General features: G+C 45.2%; 1 protein-coding gene across 1 annotated transcript in view; it reads left to right on the top strand.

Moving 5' to 3' along the window:
- Positions 1 to 2,125, top strand: part of SLCO2B1 (solute carrier organic anion transporter family member 2B1) — a gene marked incomplete at both ends in the record, with an annotated part of 78,089 nt that extends 75,964 nt beyond the window's left edge. Inside the window, one exon of the mRNA XM_083362519.1 lies at positions 2,022 to 2,125. Within this exon, the coding sequence (XP_083218645.1) occupies positions 2,022 to 2,125 (104 nt within the window). The remainder of the gene's footprint in view (positions 1 to 2,021) is intronic.
- Positions 2,126 to 22,616: the final 20,491 nt, after the last annotated feature.

Here is a 22,616-nt window from a genome sequence, read left to right as displayed (position 1 = left end):
ATAGCCGTCAGCCCCAGGGAAGCAGGATATGACCTTTGGGACATAACAGGATTAACCCACCGCCATTAGAATAGCAGAAGGGCACCCTGAGCCTCAGGTCAAAGTTCACGACACAGGAAATACCAAGCCACAGGAACAGGAACCTCCAACACAAAAGCCCAAGAAGGTATTAAAAACCCACCACTCCTGTTCTGCACCAGCCTGCTACCGGCCCTGCAGAAAAGGCAGGGACAACCCCTTTACAAACGGGAAGAGGCTGGAATTACGCCTGCCAAATTTATAGCTACAAAAACAAACAAGACACGAACCAAGAAACAAGAGCTTTAAGAAACACGAACTATCCAAGCGGTTGCCTTCAGCAAACCAGCCCTCCCCACACATTCCCTTTATATAGAGTTCAGGGCGTGGCTTCTCTCTGCCTCCTTCCGAGAAGCCCCATTGTCTTCTTCTGTTTACTCCTGATTGACTGCCTCCTGCGTCGGGCGTCCTTGAACAGGGCCAGCCGTGGGTCATCTTCATCCACGCTGTCAGGCTCACACAGCTGGGTCTCCGTGGTGACCAAGTGGGAGGGGCCTGGCTAAGGGCTCTCATCAGCAAGATCTTCAACCCCCTCAGCAAGGTCTTCAACACCCCCCTCCTCCTCCTCCTCTGAGTCATCCGACCCAACTGCCGAACCCACAGGCTGACCCTGAATCACAACAACTCCCAGCTCCACATGGTCATTTTTCCCAGAGTCACTTTTCTGTCTGTCTCTCATCTTCTAATAAACGACAACCTTCTTTCTAAAGCAGTCTGCATTTTGTTTATTCCCGGCTTGGACTGGACCCCGATGAAGATTTTTCCCTTCAACAAAGTCATCCCCAAGCTTCTGCTACTCCTTGTGAGAAATCAAAAGGACGTCTCTCTCTCTCTCTCTCTCTCTCTCGATGCTCTTCCCTCATTAATCTCTTTACAGTAAATCACCAGTGGTGCTCCTCATGGGGAGTCTTACTAATTAAAATTCCCCTTCTCTGATCCCCAAGCCAGCCCACTGACTGATGCACCAATTAAATCTAAGGGCTGTGCTCTGCAGCCTTGCCAAACAGTCCTAGAGGTCTCTCGGGATACAGGAAGCTTTGCGGAGTTCAGCCGGAGAGTTAAAAAAATATACAGGCTCATGACCACGATTAAGCCCAACATTTCTGTTAGTAAGCGAGACATTTGTGAAGTGAGTTTTGCCCCATTTTTACCACCTTCCTTGCCACAGTTGTTAAGCGAATCACTGCAGTGGTTAAGTTACTATAGAGCCTTGGTGGAGCAGTGGGCTAATGCCTCCTTAAGTAACACCAGCTGCCTGCAATTAGTGCAGGTTCAAGTCCCACCAGGCTCAAGGTTGACTCAGCCTTCCATCCTTCCCAGGTAGGTAAAATGAGGAGCCAGATTGTTGGGGGCAATTAAGCTGACTTTGTAATAATGCCGCTTGGGGTGTGTGTGAAAGCCCTAATAAGCAGGCATAGACATAGAATGAAGGCTACTGCTAAGCTTGTAAGCCACCCTGAGTCTTCGGAGAAGGGCGGGATATAAATGGAATTAAAATAAAATAAAATAATAAAATACTAACGCCGTTCTTAAGTCAATCCGCCTTCCCCATTGACTTTGCTAGTCAGAAGGTTGCAAAAGGGGATCACGTCACACACACACACACACACACACAGACACCAGGACATCCAGTCACTTAGTGGATTTTGTCAGCTGTCCCAGAACTGCATGCTGTTTGCTGGTTCTGCTGATCAGTAAGCAGAAACCTTATTTCCTAAACGGCCTCCATTTTATTCCCAGCATCTTGGCCTCCATTTTATTTCTGGAGTCTTACTCCCAGCTTGGGAGTGGATCTGATTTTTCTTTCAACAGCCCCATTGTTCTTGCCGTTGTCTGTAGTCTTGCAGCAGCTAACCAGGTGACCCCCCGTTTCTTCTGATAGCGCTGTATGTCTTTCTTTCAATCGATCCGCTTGATATAAAACAAAGCCCCAAATTCCGCAGGAAGCAGCCCGTTTTGGAGTCAGGCAAAACTCTCCAAGACGCCATTCGGAATCCCCACGCACGAATCGGTCAACACGGAAAATCTGTTTAACGCAAAGCAGTGAACAGAAGTGGCTTTGGGAAAAGAATGAGGCAATGAAGCAAAGGACCAATCCTGGCCTCAGGGTCCTGCGTGGGATGGGGAAGGCTGGAGAAAATCAAGATGACAGTTGGAGCGACAGAATTGAAGCCTCAGCCCTTTTTCTGTCCTCTTGACGGTTTTTTAGCCTCGCCCCAGGGAATTCGGAGATGGCCTGACAGTTGCTCAAGGCTTGATGTTCTGGGCACATGGATCCTGGCACCGCTGCAGAGGACCAGATGGGAAGGACAGGAGAAGAAGGAGAGCATCTGCACGAAGCTGATCCGAAGATTGGATGATGAACCATAAATAAGTTTAAGTTTAAGTTTATTATATTTGTAGGATATAGGATAGCAAACTTCCAATATTTGAGGGACTGCCGCAAAGAAGGGGGGCGGGATAAACCCAGATGTTGAGACTCTAGAAAGAGTGCAGAGAAGAGCAACCAAGATGATCAGGGGACTGGAGGCTCAAACATACAAGGAACAGTTGCTGGAATTGGGGATGTCTAGTTTAATGAAGAGAAGGACGACGGGGGACACGATAGCAGCCTTCCAGTATCTCAGGGGCTGCCCCAAAGAAGAGGCAGTCAAGCTATTCTCCAAAGCCCCAGAAGGCAGGATGAGAAACAAATGGTTGGAAACTAGCCAAGGAGAGAAGCAGCCTGGAACGAAGGAGGAAATTTCTGACTGTTAGAACAATTAACCAGTGGAACCACCTGCCTCCAGAATGCTCCAACGCTGGAAGTTTTTAAGAAGAGACTGGACAGCCATTTGTTTGAAATGGTATAGGGTTTCCTGCCTGAGCAGAGGATTGGACTAGATGACCTCCAAGGTCCCTTCCAACATCATTATCATCATCATCATCATCATCACCATCATCATCATCATCATTATTGTTATTAAACTTTTATTCATAAAACATGAAACTCAGTCAACTGAACACTCAAACTGACTGGCACTAATCATCATCATCATCATCATCATCATCATCATCATCCAAAGGCAGGACAAGAAGCAACGGATGGAAACCTATGCAGGAGAGAAGCAACCTGGAACTAAGGAGAAACTTCCTGACGGAACAAATTTATTTATTTATTTATTTATTTATTTATTTATTTATTTATTTATTTATTTATTCCATTTATATCCCGCCCTTCTCCGAAGACTCAGGGCGGCTTACAAGCTTAGCAGTAGCCTTCATTCTATGTCTATGCCTGCTTATTAGGGCTTTCGCCCCCCCCCCCAAGCGGCATTATTACAAAGTCAGCTTAATTGCCCCCAACAATCTGGGTCCTCGTTTTACCTACCTGGGAAGGATGGAAGGCTGAGTCAACCTTGAGCCTGGTGGGACTCGAACCTGCACCAATTGCAGGCAGCTGGTGTTACTTAAGGAGGCATTAGCCCACTGCTCCACCAAGGCTCTTTTAATTTAATTTAATTTAATCAGTGTAACGGCTTGCCTTCAAAATAGATCGGGCCGCCATTTGTCTGACATGGTGTAAAGTTTCCTACTTGAGTAGAGGGTTGGACTAGAACACCTCCAGTGTCCCTTTTGTTATTCTGTTATTCCTTTATTTATTGGAGTGTTCATTGTCCTCTGTATGCAAGAAAAACCCGACTGCCTGGGTATTGCCCTGACCTCTGATAAAACACTTTTCCATTTTCCCCCAGAAAGCAAAACAGGAACTGGAGCAGAATAGAATGACAGAGTTAGAAGGGACCTTGGAGGTCATCTAGTCCAACCCCCTGCTCTGGCAGGAAACCCTATACCATTTCAGGCAAGTGGCTGTCCAGTCTCTTCTTAAAAACTTCCAGTGTTGGAGCATTCACTGCTTCTGGTGGCAGGTTGTTCCACCGGTTAATTGTTCTAACTGTCAGGAAGTTTCTCCTTAGTTCCAGGTTGCTTCTCTCCTTGGTTAGTTTCCATCCGTTGCTTCTTCTCCTGCCTTCGGGCGTTTTGGAGAATGGCTTGACTCCCTCTTCTTTGGGGCAGCCCCTGAGATACTGAAACCCTACTATCATGTCCCCCCTCGTCCTTCTCTTCATTAAACTATGCGTACCCAATTCCAGCAGCTATATGTTATATGTTTTAGCCTCCAGTCCCCCGATCCTCTTTGTTGCTCTTCTCTGCACTCTTTCCAGAGTCTCAACATCTTTTTTACATCGTGGTGACCAAAACCGGATGCGGTATTCCAGGTGTGGCCTTACCAAGGCATTGTAAAGAGGTATTAGTACTTCACTTGATCTTGATTCTATCCCTCTGTTAATGCAGCCTAGCACTGTGTTGGCTTTTTTGGCAGCTGCAGCACACGGCTGGCTCCTATTTAAGGGATTGTCCACTATGACTCCGAGATCCCTCCCACAATTACTACTATTGACCCAGTAGCTATTCAGACAATTATTGTTATACTATACCTGTGCAATTGGTTTTTCTTGCCTAACTGGAGAACCTTACTTTTTTCACCATTGAATTGCATGATTGTTAGACTTGGCCCAATGTTCAAATAAAAAAAATCCCACAGGTAGGCATTTATTCAGACATCATATGTGCCTTAATCTTTCTTGGCAGGGCAAAACTCAAATCTGGAAGAGGTGCCAGTCATGAAAAGCCGAGGGAGATCCATAATTCATAAAGCTTGCAACACAATACAGCCCTTTTTAGCAAGCACCCGAGCAGCAAAGCAAAACAAAAAAACTCACTCTCCTTCTAAGTGTTGAGGCTGGCTTTCAAATTTATTTGCAATCCAACCCAGAACTAGGAGAAGGTTTGCAACAGGCTTACTAGAGGGGGAAAAAATGAGGTAAAAACGATCTTAAAATCTGATCAAAAATATTAACATTAACGTGAGAATTAACAAAGAAGGCAAGGAAGAATTACAGAGAAGTCCTCAACTTACGACAATTCATTTGAAGTTACAACGGTGCTGAAAATAAAGCGACTTATGACTGTTATTCACACTTATGACCGTTGCAGCTTCCCCATGGTCACGCTTGGCAATTGGTTCATATTTATGACGGTTACATTGCCCCAGGGCCACGTGATCCCCCTTTTGCGACCTTCTAAGAAGCAAAGTCAATGGGGAAGCCAGATTCACTTAACAACGTGGTACTAACTTAACAACTGCAGTGCTTTACTTAACAACGGTGGCAGGAAAGGTCGTAAAATGGAGCAAAACTCATTTAACAATTGTCTCCCTCAGCAACAGATATTTTGCACTCAAATGTGGTCCTAAAGTTGAGAATGATCTGCATTGCGTTATTTGAACCCTCTTTTTTTCCCAAACCTGGCAACTTTAAGAGGGGCGGGCGTCAGCTCCCAGAATTCCCCAGCCAGCCACCCTTCTGAAACTTGCCAAAGTTGAGAAACCCTGGGCTAGATTGTGGAAAAATAGGGAATACTTTTTCCCTAAATATTTCTCCCCTTCTTGTGCAAATCCTGCGTGTTTGTCGATGCAACCTTTGCAGGCACAGGGGAAATCCATCAGAGATGGTGAGACAGCATCCCCCAGGGAGGTCAAAAAAGTCAAGATGGTGCGTCTTTCCACGCCTGTGAGCCCTCCCTTCTTTTTATATGTGATTCCTGTCTTGGATAAGAATGAATAGAATAGAATAGAATAGAATAGAATAGAATAGAATAGAATAGAATAGAATAGAATAGAATAGAATAGAATAGAATAGAATAGAATAGAATAGAATAGAATAGAATAGAATAGAATAGAATAGAAAATATGGAATAGATTAGAACAGAACAGATCAGGACAGAATAGAATAGAATAGAATAGAATAGAATAGAATAGAATAGAATAGAATAGAATAGAATAGAATAGAATAGAATAGAATAGAATAGAATAGAATAGAATAGAATAGAATAGAATAGAAAATATGGAATAGATTAGAACAGAACAGATCAGGACAGAATAGAATAGAATAGAATAGAATAGAATAGAATAGAATAGAATAGAATAGAATAGAATGGAATGGAATGGAATGGAATGGAATAGAATAGAATAGAATAGAATAGAATAGAATAGAATAGAATAGAATAGAATAGAATAGAATAGAATAGAATAGAATAGAATAGAATAGAATAGAATAGAATAGAATAGAATAGAATAGAATAGAATAGAACAGAATAGAATAGAACACATCAGGACAGAATAAAATAGAATAAAAATATAGAACAGAACAGAACAGACTATAGAGTAGAGTAGAATAGGATAGGATAGGATAGAAATATAGAACGGAACAGAACAGAATAGAATAGAAATATTGAACAGAACAGAACAGAATAGAATAGAATAGAAATATAGAATAGAACAGAACAGAATAGAATAGAATAACAGAGTTGGAAGGGACCTTGGAGGTCATCTAGTCCAACCCCCCCGCCCAAGCAGGGAGACCCTACACCGTTTCTGAAAGATGGCAGCCCAGTCTCTTCCTGAAAGCTTCCAGTGATGAAGCAGCCGCCTTCTCGACTCCTTTGCTGATGTTCCTGGGAACCAGAATCGTGAAACCGGGAACGTGGCCACTTCAGAGGGGTTCGAGAAAGTGGGGGGGGGGCAGGACTGTGAATGTTTAAACTCTTTCCCTGTCCTGTTCGTTCTCATGAAATTGACCTCCGATCTCTTTTACGAGCTTCCCAACGTTGGTTGGACGGGCAGGCTTGGGTAATCAAGAAGTAGGAGGAGGTGTCTGTTAAAGGATGGCCAAGGGGAACTGCAATTTGATTAAAACAGGCGACTGGCTGCAGATGATTAGATTAAATCAATTAACGAGGAATCCGTTTCTGGCACGGGACACATTGCAAACTCTGCCTGTGACCAGCCAAGAAAACCCGGTCTAGTTCCTTGCAGCCCTTTTTTTTTTTTTTTTTTTTTTTTGCAGGAGCGGTGAATTCCTGCACAGTTGATCCTTCAGGCTGTGAAAAGGAAAAATCCTCCATTTCACTCTTGCCATGCTCCTTGTCACTCTCGCCATCCCCATCACCCGCTCGCCTTGGCCCTCCCTGACCTGTCAGTGAATCTCTGGTCAGGAAACCAAGAACCAGTTTAAGCCTTTCAGCTCAGTTTTGACAGAATAAACAGAATAACAGAGTTGGAAGGGACCTTGGAGGTCATCTAGTCCAACCCCCTGCTCAGGCAGGAAACCCTACACCATTTCAGACCAATGGCTGTCCAGTCTCTTCTTAAAAACCTCCAGTGATGGAGCAACCACAGCTTCTGGAGGCAACTTCCGTTCCTCTGATTGATTGTTCTCACTGTCAGGAAGTTTCTCCTTAGTTCCAGGTTGCTTCTCTCCTTGATGAGTTTCCATCTGTGGCTTCTTGTCCTGCCTTGAGCTGCTACCGAGAATAGCTTGACTGCCTCTTCTTTGGGGCAGCCCCTGAGATATTGGACGACTGTTATCATGTCCCCCCTCGTCCTTCTCTTCATTAAAGTAGACATCCCAAATTCCAGCCAACGTTCCTTATATGTTTTAGCCTCCAGTCCCCTGATCCTCTTTCTTGCTCTTCTCTGCACTCTTTCTAGAGTCGCAACATCTTTTTTACACCGTGCTGACCAAAACGGGATGCAGTATTCCAGGTGTGGCCTTACCAAGGCCTTGTAAAGTGGTATTAACTCTTCACGTGATCTTGATTCTCTCCCTCTGTTAATGCAGCCTAGCACTGTGTTGTTGGCTTTTTCGGCAGCTGCAGCACACGGCGGGCTCCTATTTAAGGGATGGTCCACTAGGACTCCGAGATCTCACAATTATTAGTAATTGATCTTACTTTTTCCCTACTTTCACTGGTATTTAGTCCTGCCTTGGACAGGGGATTGAAGTAGGTCCCCTCCAGCCCTGTGCTTCGATGATTCAACCTCTGCTTCAACGTCCGTCTTCTCCTCCAACAACAAGCCATGCAAAGAACCACTTTAGGCAGCCCTAATTTTTTTCCTCTGGAGTCGGGCCATCATTTTTCCTTGCCGAGTGTTGGAATTACTCTTGACTCCTGTCTGGCTACGTGTCTGGATGTGGCTCGCAAATCGCACACAAAAAAAAAAAGAGCTTAGGAGAGAAAAGAGGTGAGGTTTGCCGTCCCATCCCGCAAGGAGAGCGGGAGTACAGGAGGGAACCTCTTCAAGAAGACATTGACTGTCTTCTGCAGCCAGAGGACTCCATTACCCAGCATTCCCGGCTGGTTTGGCCAGAAGAAGGAAGGGGAAATCTGATCTGATTCATCCGGCTTTTGCTCCAAAGTGGCCAGCTGTCTCCTCTGAGGTTCTAGCCATCATTCTATACAGGCCTTATAAGGGAAGGGATGAAAAGGAGCGAGATAAGGAAGGAAGGAAGGAAGGAAGGAAGGAAGGAAGGAAGGAAGGAAGGAAGGAAGGAAGGAAGGAAGGAGATAGATAGATAGATAGATAGATAGATCATAGATAGATAGATAGATAGATAGATAGATAGATAGATAGATAGATAGATAGATAGATAGAATATAGATAGATAGATGATACATAGATACAAATAGATAGATAGATAGATAGGTAGGTAGGTAGATAGATAGATAGATAGATAGATAGATAGATAGATAGATAGATAGATAGATAGATAGATAGATAGGTAGATAGATAGATAGATGACAAATAGATAGGTGGACAGAAACATAGAAATGAGAAAGAGAAAAAGGAAGATGAAAGTGAGACAAAAGAGAATGAAATGGAGAAAGAGGAAGGAAGGAAGGAAAAAGAAAAAGAAAGATAAAGAAAGAAAGAAAAAGAGAGAGAAAGAGAGAGAGAAAGAGAAAGGAAAGAAGGAAGGAAGGAAAGAAGGAAAGAAAGGAGGAAGGAAGATGATAAAGAGAGAGAGAGAGAGAGAGAGAGAGACATACATAAATACACATACACACACATACACAAACACACACACACACACACACAGAGACATACATACATACACACATACACACACACAAACAGAGAGAGAGACATACATACATACACATACACACACATACACAAACACACACACACACAGAGAGAGAGAGACATACATACATACACACATACACACACACAAACAGAGAGAGAGACATACATACATACACATACACACACATACACAAACACACACACACATGATAAGGTGCCCTCTGCATCCTGAAATAAATCCTTCCATATCCACACAACCAACAATCTGCGGGAATCTTTGCCTCTTGGCAAGAAGTTCCACCTTAACAAACCTCCTTACAGGACACCTATATTTCCCCCTCTCTCTCCGCTTGGGATTTTCTGGGAAGAAGACATGTTTGCGACCCATAAAAGGTGATTCAGGCAAAGGGCCCTCCAGAGGCTGGGGGCTAACAAGGCTTGTAATTTAATGGCCTTCCTTCTCCCCCCCCCTCATTAGCAGTCCGAGAATTGACAGCTCGGTCTATAAAAACTCCGGGGGAAGCCCCAGGCTGCCAAGATCACCCGCCGGCTTTACACTCGGAGCCGCCCCACTCTGCCAGATGCGGCTGCATCCTCCATCTGTTGTACGAAAAGGCACAAAAGATTTAGACTCTCAGTGCAGCCGAATGGCCAAAGCCAGACTGAGCTGCCTTGCAAAATGGGTGGGAAGCTCCAAAATCAGCTGAAATGTGGAAAGGGGACAGAAGCCTCTCTATTAAATACTTTTTGATTTTTTTATTCCACCATAAAGGGCTGCAATCCGAAGAAGACGGTGAGTTCTAGTCCTGCCTCAGGCAGGAAAACCGGCTGGGTGACTTTGGGCCAATCACCAGGAGACGATGAGTTCTAGTCCCACCTTAGGCATGAAAGCCAGCTGGGTGACTTTGGGCCAATCATCAGGAGACGGTGAGTTCTAGTCCTGCCTCAGGCACGAAAGCCAGCTGGGTGACTTGGCCAATCACCAGGAGACGGTGAGTTCTAGTCCTGCCTCAGGCAGGAAAGCCGGCTGGGTGACTTTGGGCCAATCATCAGGAGACGGTGAGTTCTAGTCCTGCCTCAGGCAGGAAAGCCGGCTGGGTGACTTTGGGCCAATCACTAGGAGACGGTGAGTTCTAGTCCCGCCTTAGGCACAAAAGCCAACTGGGTGACTTTGGGCCAATCACCAGGAGACGATGAGTTCTAGTCCCACCTTAGGCATGAAAGCCAGCTGGGTGACTTTGGGCCAATCACTAGGAGACGGTGAGTTCTAGTCCTGCCTTAGGCACGAAAACTGGCTGGGTGACTTTGGGCCAATCACCAGGAGATGGTGAGTTCTAGTCCCGTCTTAGGCAGGAAAACCGGCTGGGTGACTTTGGGGCCAATCACTAGGAGACAGGGAGTTCTAGTCCCGCCTTAGGCATGGAAGCGGATGGGTGACTTTGGGCCAATCACCAGGAGACGATCAGTTCTAGTCCCACCTTAGGCATGAAAGCCAGCTGGGTGACTTGGCCAATCATCAGGAGACGGTGAGTTCTAGTCCTGCTTTAGGCATGAAAGCCAGCTGGGTGTCTTTGGCCCAGTCCCTCTTTCTCGGCCCGGCCCACCTCACAGGATCGCTGTGCTGGGGAAAATGGGAGGAGCAAAGGAATAGTAGGCACATTCACCACCTTGACTTAACTTATAAAGCAATAAAGCTGTGTGGGTGTGTGTGGGGGGGGGGGGGAAACCACTCAATAAATGAAAGCAACGATGTCCCAAACCCAGGAAAACAGAAGAATGCAGCAAGTGAGCTAAGCAAGTAAGGGAGGAGCCAGCCATTTCCCCCTCTCTCCGCTTGGACACTCCGTGGAGTTTCCAGAGCAATTTATTTGCTCATTTGCTCATTTATGCTTGACTTTCTTTGCCTGCCGGGCAGAAGGGGGAGAAATTCTCCTTTGCAGCAGGAAAAACGGAGCTATTTTGAGTCACTTCCCTGCAAGGAAAGTGGAAGAGGAAGCCTTGCAGGCAAGGATGGGGCAGGCAGGCGGAAGGGGGGGTTGCGGGGAGGGGAGACAGTCCCATCTGGGCTAGCAAGAGGGGTGGGGGTGGGGGAGGAGAAAATTAAACAATTTTAAGCGGTTCCTCCAAGTGGAAAAAAAAATTAAGTCTGGGAGCTTCTCTTGCGTTCCAATCAACCTCCTGCTGTGCAGCTGTGCGGGGTGGGGGGGGGAGTAAGTGGGGGGGGGGTCTATTTGCGTCCGTAGGTGTGTTAGCTGAAGATGTGTGTGTGTGTGTGTGTGTGCGGCGGTCTTTCTGGACGCGAGGATTTAAATGGGGGTTACAGGAGAAGAAATTTGGGTAGGGAGAGAGGTTCATCAGCTCCACGTCACGATTTTTTTTTGCCAAGTCCTCCACTTACAACGGCCCGCTCAGTGGCCAAACTTACAACGAAGCAAGAGACCCATGGCCATTTTTGCACCGCTTAGCCACGTCGCAGCATCCCCGTCATCACGTGATTCAAACTCTGGGTGCTCGGCAACTGACTCGTACCTACGACGGTCGCCGTCTCCTGGGGTCGCCTGACGGCGGTCGAATCCTTCAAATTCTTAAGTGAGCCACCTGGACGTTAAGCGAAATCTGCCTTCCTTGTCGGCTGCCCTTGCCGGAAGTTTGCAAAAGGGGGATCACGGGACTCCGGGGACCCCTGCAACTGTCCTAAATATGAGTCAGTTGCCAAGTGTGCGGATTTTAATCGTGTGACCCATGGGGATGCTGCTACGGTCGTTAAGTGTGGAAAAAAGGTCATAAGTCACTCTTTTCCCGTGCCATTGTAACTTTAAAGGATGGCTTCTGTTGAAGTCCGTTCCTTGCACCGTCAGATGTCAAAGGACACAAATGTAGACACCAACAAGAAGAAGAATAGTTGGAAGGGACCTTGGAGGTCTTCTAGTCCAACCCCCTGCTCAGGCAGGAAACCCTATACCATTTCAGACAAATGGCTGTCCAGTCTTTTCTTAAAAACTTCCAGTGTTGGAGCATTCACCACTTTTGGAGGCAGGTGGTTCCACTGGTTAGTTGTTCTAACTGTCAGGAAGTTTCTCCTTAGTTCCAGGTTGCTTCTCTCCTTGACTAGTTTCCATCCGTTGCTTCTTGTCCTTCCTTCAGGGGCTTTGGAGAATAGCTTGACTCCTCTTCTTTGGGGCAGCCCCTGAGATACTGGAAGACTGCTATCCTGTCCCCCCTCGTCCTTCTCTTCGTTAAACTAAACATACCCAATTCCAGCAGAAGGAAGGAAGGAAGGAAGAAGGAAGGAAGGAAGGAAGGAAGGAAGGAAGGAAGGAAGGAAGGAAGGAAGGAAGGAAGGAAGGAAGAAGGAAGGAAGGAAGGAAAGAAAGGAGAGAAAGAGAGAAGGGGAGAAAGAGAATTGGAGAAAGAAGAAGAGAAAGGGAGAAAGAAAAATGAGAGAGAGTAGAGAGGGAGGGGAGAGAAGGAAGGAAGGGAGAGAGAGAAAGACAGAGAGAGAGAGAAGGGGGAAAAGAGGGGGAGAAAGAAAAGAGAGAAAGAGAAGGGGAGAAAGAAAGAGAGGAAGGAAGGAAGAAGTAGAGGGAGGGGAGGGAGGGAAGGGAGAGAAAGAGTGAGAAAGAGAGAAAGGGAGAAAGAGAAAGAAAAATGAGAGAAAGGGTGGGAAGACAGCAAGGAAATGGGGAGAGGGAGGGGGCAGGCAATATTATACTGCGTTGTGTCATGTTATCTCTTTTATTGAGGAGCTTACTGTAGATATAGTATTTCTTTGTTTTCCTTCTTTTTCCCTCTCTCTTAGCAGCTGTTATTCTTTGTTCCCCTTTTTCCTTTGTTTGTATTCATTTTTAATCTCTACATCTGTAAACCTCAATACAAATTGTTATTAAAAAAAATAATCGTTTTACCAATAAAAAGCTGGCATTTGCATTCGAGGCCAGCCCGCCCGTTCAGGGCAGGGCACTTACAAAACACGCTCAGAAACAAAGAATTACTCGGAAAGGTCTCTGCAAAAGTCTTTCTGGAGTAGAGCGGCCAATACCCTTAAATAAATAAATAAATAAAAATAATAACTTTGCCATCCCAATTTTGCCAGACCTCTGAGGACTCGAGACCGCCATCCGCACCTGATCGATTGAGGAGCTTCTCCTTTCGCGTCAACTTCGTTCTTGATTATTAATGCTGTGTGGAAAGACAAATATTCATCAGGGTCCAGGTCCAAGCCGGGAATAAACAAAATGGAGACTGCTTCAGAAAGAAGCTTTGAGTTTATTGAAGAGCAAAACCACAGCAGCATGTGGCTCTGGAACAGCTGATTGGAAGACTACAAGGATTTTTATACAGTTTTAGGGCATTTCGTAATTTGGAGGCTTGCTTTGTGCGCTTTTGTTAATTAGAAAAGAATAGAATAGAATAGAATAGAATAGAATAGAATAGAATAGAATAGAATAGAATAGAATAGAATAGAATAGAATAGAATAGAAAATAGGGAATAGAACAGAATAGAATAGAATAGAATAGAGAATGAATAGAATAGAATAGAATAGAATAGAATAGAATAGAATAGAATAGAATAGAATAGAATAGAATAGAATAGAATAGAGTAGAGTAGAGTAGAGTAGAGTAGAGTAGAGTAGAGTAGAGTAGAGTAGAATAGAATAGAATAGAATAGAATAGAATAGAATAGAATAGAATAGAATAGAAAATAGGGAATAGAACAGAACAGAATAGAATAGAATACAGAATGAACAGAATAGAATAGAGTAGAATAGAATAGAATAGAATAGAACAGAACAGAACAGAACAGAATAGAATAGAAAATAGGGAATAGAACAGAATAGAATAGAATAGAGAATTAATAGAATAGAATAGAATAGAATAGAATAGAATAGAATAGAATAGAATAGAATAGAAAGTGAATAGAATAGAATAGAATTAGAATAGAATAGAATAGAATAGAATAGAATAGAATAGAATAGAATAGAATAGAATAGAATAGAATAGAGAATTAATAGAATATAATAGAGAATTAATAGAATAGAATAGAATAGAGTAGAGTAGAATAGAATAGAATAGAAAATAGGGAATAGAACAGAATAGAATGGAGAATTAATAGAATAGAATAGAATAGAATAGAATAGAATAGAATAGAATAGAATAGAATAGAATAGAAAATAGGGAATAGAACAGAATAGAATAGAATAGAATAGAGAATTAATAGAATAGAATAGAGTAGAGTAGAATAGAATAGAAAATAGGGAATAGAACAGAACAGAATGGAGAATTAATAGAATAGAATAGAATAGAATAGAATAGAATAGAATAGAATAGAATAGAATAGAATAGAATAGAATAGAATAGAATAGAATAGAATAGAATAGAATAGAATAGAATAGAATAGAATAGAATAGTAGCTGGAAGGGACCTTGGAGGTCTTCTAGTCCAGCCCTTGGTCAAGCAGGAGAATCTATACCATATCAGACAGGTGATTGTCCAGTCTCTTCTTGAAAACCACCCACGATTTCTGGTGGCAAGCAGTTCCACTGCTTAGTTGTCCTCACTGTCAGGAAGTTTCTCCTTAATTCCAGGTTGCTTCTCTCCTTGATCAGTTTCCAACTATTGTTTCTCATCCTGCCTTCTTCTGGTGCTTTGGAGAATAATTTGATCCCCTCTTCTTTGTGGCACCCCTCAAATACTGGACCATTGCTATCCTGTCTCCCCTATTTCTTCCTTTCTTTAGACTAGCCAAACTCAAGTCCCACAGCCATTCTTCGTATGTTTTAGCCTCCAGGCCTTGGATCATCTTAGTTGGTCTTCCCTGGATTTCTTTTTCTTCCAAACTCTCAACATCTTTTTTGTGATATGGTGACCAACATTGGCTGCGGTATTCCAGATGTGGCCTCGCTAGGGTTTTATAATATTCGTTTAGCTTGTTTCACGAAGGCTAGCAATGGATCTAAAATACTGGCTTCCTTGGGTTTTAATCCTGTCCGACCAAGTTAATTAATTTTACCCCCTTATCTTTAGTCTGTCTATCACCTCCATTGAAACTCTCTTTGTTAATGAAGAGGCCTGATTCGATTTTCCTGCTTTTTTGCAGTAATGTTGCTTCTGTATTAATTTTCCTGAGTTTTATTCTTGTGATTTGAGGGGGGGGCTTAGTAAAAAGGACTGAGGGGTGCGTTCTTACCACAGCTATATTAAAAATTCATTGCAGCTGAAACACAGCCATTTGCCTGAAATGGTATAAGGTTTCCTGCCTGAGCAGGGGGTTGGACTAGATGACCTCCAAGGTCCCTTCCAACTTATTATTATTATTATTATTATTATTATTATTATTATTATTATTATTCTGAAGCTAAACCGAGAGCAGTTTCCCAAAAGGAGAAAAAGGAACTGTTTGTTTCTTAAATTTAAGATATTTTAAGATATTTTCCCTGCTCCAGAGAGAGAAGAGCTTGCCAGGTTTTAAAGGACAACCCAGCATCTGCTTACAAGCCTGGGACAAGCCACCTTTCGACCAAAAATTAACCAGGTTTTCCAGCCATGCACCTTGATCACGGCATAGTCTTTGACATATTTTTTTTTTACCGAGATGTTAATTTTTAATCGGGCCGTGCTTTAATTTTAATAATTCAGCAAAGTTTCGTGTTTTTCATTGTTCTGATTTTTTTTAAAAAAAAACAAACACACAAATCGAATAAAGGCGAAAAGGCTCAAAAGATTAGAAGGGAGAAGAGGGGATTTTTGCATATATATTTTTTAATCGTGTTTGACCTTTCTCGCTTTTAAGGAAAAAAAAAAAAGAGGGAGGCTGTGAGAATCATCCAATGGACTTTTGGCTCTCTGCAAAATTGTGGGTGCACAGTGCGAAACGCAGCAGATTAGAGGTGGAAAGTAGGACACCCAGTGATCCTTCTGCGATTGTGCGTCATGAAGAAAGTCTTTGATGGACAGGTGGATGGAGCCCACAGACATTAACTTGATTTGGTTAGAGAAGGAACTTTAAATCGTTCCAGCTCAGGGCTATTTGGGGCAGAGATTTCCAAGCTGGCAACCTTAAGATGGGTGGACTTCAACTCCCAGAATTCCCCAGCCGGCATAGAATTCTGGGAGTTGAAGTCCACCCATCTTAATGTGCCAAGGTTGAGAAACCCTGGCTTAACATGATGTCCTGGTTTACATGACCAAGGAGGGTTTGCTTCTCACAACACACTAAACCAGTCCCTTTCCTGACTCATCACAAACTTGGTTAGCACATTCACACAAAATGTTGGATTTTTAATCAAGATGGTTTAGCAAGCTGAGTCAAGCCAGCCTGCCTACCACTTCTAAAATGTTTTCATGGGTAGTCCAATAACAGAATAACAGAAGAGAAAAACAACAGAATTACATAATTACAGAATAGCAAAATTACACATCAGCAGAATAACAGAATAGCAGAGTAACAGACTAGCAGAATAACAAAATAGTAGAATAGCAAAACAACAGAATAGCAGAATAACAGAATAGCAGAATAACAGAATAGCAGAATAGCAGAATAACAGAATAGCAAATAGCAGAATAGCAGAATAGCAGAATAATAGAATAAGACTAGCAGAATAACAGAATAGCAGAATAACAGACTAGCACAATAGCAGAATAACAGACTAGCAGAATAACAGAATAAGACTAGCAGAATAACAGACTAGCAGAATAACAGACTAGCAGAATAGCAGACTAGCAGAATAACAGAATAGCAGAATAACAGAATAGCAGACTAGCAGAATAACAGACTAGCAGAATAACAGAATAGCAGACTAGCAGAATAACAGAATAGCAGACTAGCAGAATAGCAGAATAACAGAATAGCAGAATAGCAGAATAGCAAATAGCAGAATAGCAGAATAGCAGAATAATAGAATAAGACTAGCAGAATAACAGAATAGCAGAATAACAGACTAGCACAATAGCAGAATAACAGACTAGCAGAATAACAGAATAGCAGAATAGCAGACTAGCAGAATAGCAGAATAACAGAATAGCAGACTAGCAGAATAACAGACTAGCAGAATAACAGAATAGCAGACTAGCAGAATAACAGACTAGCAGAATAACAGAATAACAGACTAGCAGACTAGCAGAATAACAGACTATCAGAATAACAGAATAGCAGACTAGCAGACTAGCAGAATAACAGACTAGCAGAATAACAGAATAACAAAACAACAGAGTTGCAGCATAACAGACTAGCAGGATGATACAACCGTTGAATAACAGATTTGGAAGGGACCTTGGAGGTCTTCCAGTCCAACCCCCTGCTCAGGCAGTGGACCCTGGACCAATCCCCTGCTCTTAATCCCTCCGTGGTGACATACAGCGACCTGGGGGAAAATAAATCTTCTTCCAGGCTGCTGTGGATTCAAGATCGGCTGTCTTCCCGAAGGCCCGACTGATGGATGGGAGCGATCTGAATGTCTTAATCTCCCTGGATTGTTAACATTTTTTGGAAAACCAGGCCAGGCACCCTGATATTAATGGGCCGATTAGCAGGGAAAGTTGCTGCATTGCAAACCTGCGTTCCTTCCTTTGACAGCTTGATAAAAGAGTTTTGTTAAAAAAAAAAGTTTGTTTTGCATTTGGGCCATTTTGAGTTCAGCCAAGGTCGGCGAAATGCCCACAAGCCTCATTTTTTTTTTTGGACAGAGATTTTTTTTTTGCGGTGGGGGGGGGTGTTGATATATAAAATGAGTGCCTGTGATAATATTTGGATGTACAGATAGTCCTCGATTTACAACAGGTTTTTTTAGTGGCCAAAGTTACAGCGGCCCTGAAAAAAGGGACGTAGGATAGTTTTTCACACTTAACGACCGTTTGCAGCATCCTTGTGCTCACGGGATCACAATGCAGATCTTTGGCAGCTGACTCAGACGTATGACGGTTGCAGCATCCCGGGGTTGTGCGATTCCCCTTTGGTGACCTTTTGACAACAAGCAAAGTCAATGGGGGAAGCCAAGATTCACTTAACGACCGTGTTCCTAACTATGTATGACAGCACTAAAAAAGTGTGATTTAGGACCGTTTCTCACAGTTACGACTGTCGCAGCGTCCCCAGGGTCACGTGATCTGAATTCGAACGCCTTGGCAACTGACTCGTATTTATGACCGTCGCAGTGTCCGGGGGGGGGGGCCGTTTGCGACCTTCCGACCAGCGAAGTCAAGGGGGGAAGCCAGTTTCGTTTAACGACCGTGCGACTGACTTAACAGCTGCAGCGATTCGCCTGACAACGGTGGCAAGAAAGGTCGTGAAACGGGACAAAACTCAGTTAACAATGGTCTCGCTTAGCAACAGGTATTTTGGGCTCAGTTGCGGTCGTAAAGCGAGGACTGCCTGTAACTGTCAACCCAAAGAGAGGGGTGTTTGTTTTTTCCTCGTTCTCTCTTCTGCACAAGATCTCAGTCGGATTCCTACTCCAGGTTTACACCTGGGAGAAATGGGGATGGGGGAATGAGGTTGTTTGGGGGCACCCAATGCTCAAAAGAATCCAGATGAGGTGAAAAGAGTTGCTTTTCTGCACGCATTCAACGAGTCCTCGATTTATGACCGGTTGCTTAGCAACTGTTTGAACTTACAATGGACCCAAAGAAAGGTCCGTGGCGTTCTCAACGTATGACTAGAATTGAGCCCCAAATTTTTGTTGTTAAACGAGACAGTTGTTAAGCGAGTTTTACCCCATTTTACGACTTTTTTTGCCACAGTTCTTAAGTGAATCCCTGCAGCGGTTAAGTTAGTCACACCGTCGTTAAATGAATCTGGCTTTCCCCTGTTGACTTTCCTTACCGGAAGGTCGCAAAGAAAGGAGATCATGTCTCTCTCTCTCTCTCTCTCTCTCTCTCTCTCTCTCTCTCTCTCTCTCTCTCTCACACACACACACACACACACACACACACACACAGAGACCAGGATGCTGCGACCGTTATAAATGTGAGCTGGTTGCCAGGGGGTTTGAATTTGGATCACGTGACCTGCAAATGGTCGTAAGTGCGAAAAACGGTCCCGAGTCGCTTTCTTCAGTGCCCTTGTAACTTTGAACGGTCTCTAAATGAACTGTTGTAAGTCGAGGACTTACCTGTATATGGAGTAGCTTTCGGGTGTCTCTAGGTGCCGAGTTACGTTGCATCCGTCAACCTTACTGGAGTCTTTTCAAAAAGTTAACTCAATGGACGAGATTTTTCAGAGTGGAAGACCCCAAATTCACGAAGAATTCACAACATTCACAAAAAGCCGTTGCCAGCCGTTGCCTCGATGTGTTGTAATTCATCAGTGTAAAAAAAAAACCACCCACAAAACCCTGTTGCCTGTCACACCGGTTGTGTCAGAACGGGTTTAACCACATCCGTTAACAACGAAGAAGCAAAGGTGAATCCCGGCCAACCTGAGCCTATTCTAACCTGGGTTAATTTTGCAGTGATTCTGCTTTGGACCTGCTGAGGGTAGGCCCAGGAATGGTGTTGCCTCACACACACACACACACAAACACACACACACACACACACACACAAAAGGGTGTAATTTCAGGGCTGGGAGAAATGGGTGGTGTGAAGGGGAATCCTTGGTGCTCTCTGAGCTTGGCTAGTCTCTTGAAGATGTTTCTTGACCCAACAAGGGAACATCATCAGTGCTAGAGGGAGGGGGAGGAGGAGGGGGGAGGAGGAGGAGGAGGGAGGGAGGGAAGGAGGAGGGAGGGAGGAGGAGGGGAATGGGAGGAGGAGGAAAGGAGGAGGAGGAGGGAGGGAGGAGGGAGGGAGGTGGGGGAATGGGAGGAGGAGGAGGAGGAGGGAGGAGGAGGAGGAGGAGGAGGAGGAGGAGGAGGAGGAGGACTGTGGGGTCCCTGGGTGCTCTCTGAGCTGGGTGGTTTTCTTGCAGACGTTTCATGACCCAACTAGGGAACGCCATCATTGCTAGAAGGGAGTAGTAGTAATAGTAGTAGTAGTAGGAGGAGGAGGAGGAGGAGGAGGAGGAAGAGGAGGAGGAGGAGGAGGACTGTGGGGTCCTTGGTGCTCTCTGAGCTTGGTTGTTTTCCTTGCAGACGTTTCATGACCCAACTAGGGAACATCATCAGTGCTAGAAGGGAGTGTGGTTTGTGGAAGAGGAGGAGGAGGAGGAGGAGGAAGAGAAGAAGAAGAAGAAGAAGAAGAAGAAGAAGAAGAAGAAGAAGAAGAAGAAGAAGAAGAAGAAGAAGAAGAAGAGGAGGAGGAGGAGAAGGAGGAGGAGGAGGAGGAGGAGGAGAAGGAGGATGAAGAAGGAGGAGGAGGAGAAGGAGATGAAGGGGGGAAGCAGAAGGACTGGTGACAGAGAAGAACTATGGGATCCTTGATGCTCCCTGAGCTGTGTAGTTTTCTTGCAGACGTTTCATGACCAAACTAGGGAACGCCATCAGTGCTAGAAGGGAGTAGTAGTAGTAGTAGTAGTAGTAGTAGGAGGAGGAGGAGGAGGAGGAGGAGGAGGAGGAGGAGAAAGGACTGTGGGTTCCTTGATGCTCCCTGAGCTGTGTAGTTTTCTTGCAGATGTTTCATGACCCAACTAGGGAACGCCATCAGTGCTAGAAGGGAGGAGGAGGAGAGGGGGGGTTCTGCAAGCCTCCTTCCCTTCTAGCACTGAACATATTCCCTAGTTGGGTCATGAAACGTCTGCAAGGAAACCACCCAGCTCAGAGAGCACCAAGGACCCCACAGTCCTCCTCCTCCTCCTCTTCCTCATCTCTGCAAACCCTACTTCCTTGTAGAACTGATGATGTTCCCTACTTGGGTCATGAAACGTCTGCAAGGAAACCACCCAGCTCAGAGAGCACCAAGGACCCCACAGTCCTCCTCCTCCTCCTCTTCCTCATCTCTGCAAACCCTACTTCCTTGTAGAACTGATGATGTTCCCTAGTTGGGTCATGAAACGTCTGCAAGAAAACCACCAAGCTCAGAGAGCACCAAGGATCCCACAGTTCACCTCCTCCTCCTCTGCTTCTCCTCTTCTTCTTCCTCTTCCTCTTCCTCCTCACAACCCCCCCTCCCTTCTAGCACTGAACATATTCCCTAGTTGGGTCATGAAACGTCTGCAAGGAAACCACCCAGCTCAGAGAGCACCAAGGACCCCACAGTCCTCCTCCTCCTTCTCCATGCTCAGTTACGGAAGAAGCCACGGTGACATCAGCCTGCATCCTAGAAAACCACACACTCTCCACTTTCTTATCTCTCCTAGGCTCTGTGCAAGGCTGAGCTGGCCTCGCATGCTTCTCTATGTACGGTAATCCTGGTTTAACAGATGTCACCCTAAAAGTGGTGTTGCGCAGGACGGAAAGCCGGAAGCAAAGAAGTCACATTGGGGCTTAAGCATGACAGGTGATGCGCCAGTTAGGACCGGTAGCGTTGCACAGGGTGGGAATTGTAGACTATTTTGGGGTGCTGAGTCAGCAACTCACAGCTTCTCTGCTAAACCATCCATAAACATTTGGTTAGAGGGGCTGTCTTGACATCATTGTGGCCTGCAGACATGCTGATGGTGCAAGGAAGAAATTAGCATCATTTAGAGAGCCTAGACTAGTGGTCTAGTGGTGAAGGCACAGGTTAGACTGTGCACCAGCTGGTGACTCTGGGCCAATCACCAGGAGACGGTGAGTTCTAGTCCCGCTTTAGGCATGAAAGCCGGCTGGGTGATTTTGGGCCAATCACCAGGAGACGGGGAGTTCTAGTCCCGCCTCAGGCACGAAAGCCAGCTGGGTGACTCTGGGCCAATCACCAGGAGACAGGGAGTTCTAGTCCCGTCTTAGGCACGAAAGCCGGCTGGGTGACTTTGAGCCAATCACCAGGAGACAGGGAGTTCTAGTCCCGCCTTAGGCACAAAAGCCAGCTGGGTGGCTTTGGGCCAATCACCAGGAGACGGTGAGTTCTAGTCCCACCCCTAGCCACGAAAGCTGGCTGGGTGACTTTGGGCCAATCACCAGGAGACGGTGAGTTCTAGTCCTGCCCCTAGCCACGAAAGCCAGCTGGGTGACTTTGGGCCAATCACCAGGAAACAGGGAGTTCTAGTCCTGCCCCTAGCCACGAAAGCTGGCTGGGTGACTTTGGGCCAATCACCAGGAGATGGTGAGTTTTAGTCCCGCCCCTAGGCACGAAAGCCAGCTGGGTGACTTTGGGCCAATCACCAGGAGACGGTGAGTTCTAGTCCCACCCCTAGGCACGAAAGCCGGCTGAGTGACTTTGGGCCAATCACCAGGAGACGGTGAGTTCTAGTCCCGCCTTAGGCACAAAAGCCAGCTGGGTGACTTTGGGCCAATCACCAGGAGACGGTGAGTTCTAGTCCCGCCCCTAGGCACGAAAGCCGGCTGGGTGACTTTGGGCCAATCACCAGGAGACGGGGAGTTCTAGTCCCGCCTTAGGCACAAAAGCCAGCTGGGTGACTTTGGGCCAATCACCAGGAGACGGTGAGTTCTAGTCCCGCCCCTAGGCACGAAAGCCGGCTGGGTGACTTTGGGCCAATCACCAGGAGACGGGGAGTTCTAGTCCCGCCTTAGGCACAAAAGCCAGCTGGGTGACTTTG

Source organism: Vipera ursinii (genome assembly GCF_947247035.1).
Source record: "Vipera ursinii genome assembly, chromosome: 4".
Lineage (NCBI taxonomy): Eukaryota > Metazoa > Chordata > Lepidosauria > Squamata > Viperidae > Vipera > Vipera ursinii.
The sequence above is the reverse complement of the archived record's forward strand: the minus strand, read 5'-3'. Positions and strand labels throughout refer to the sequence as shown.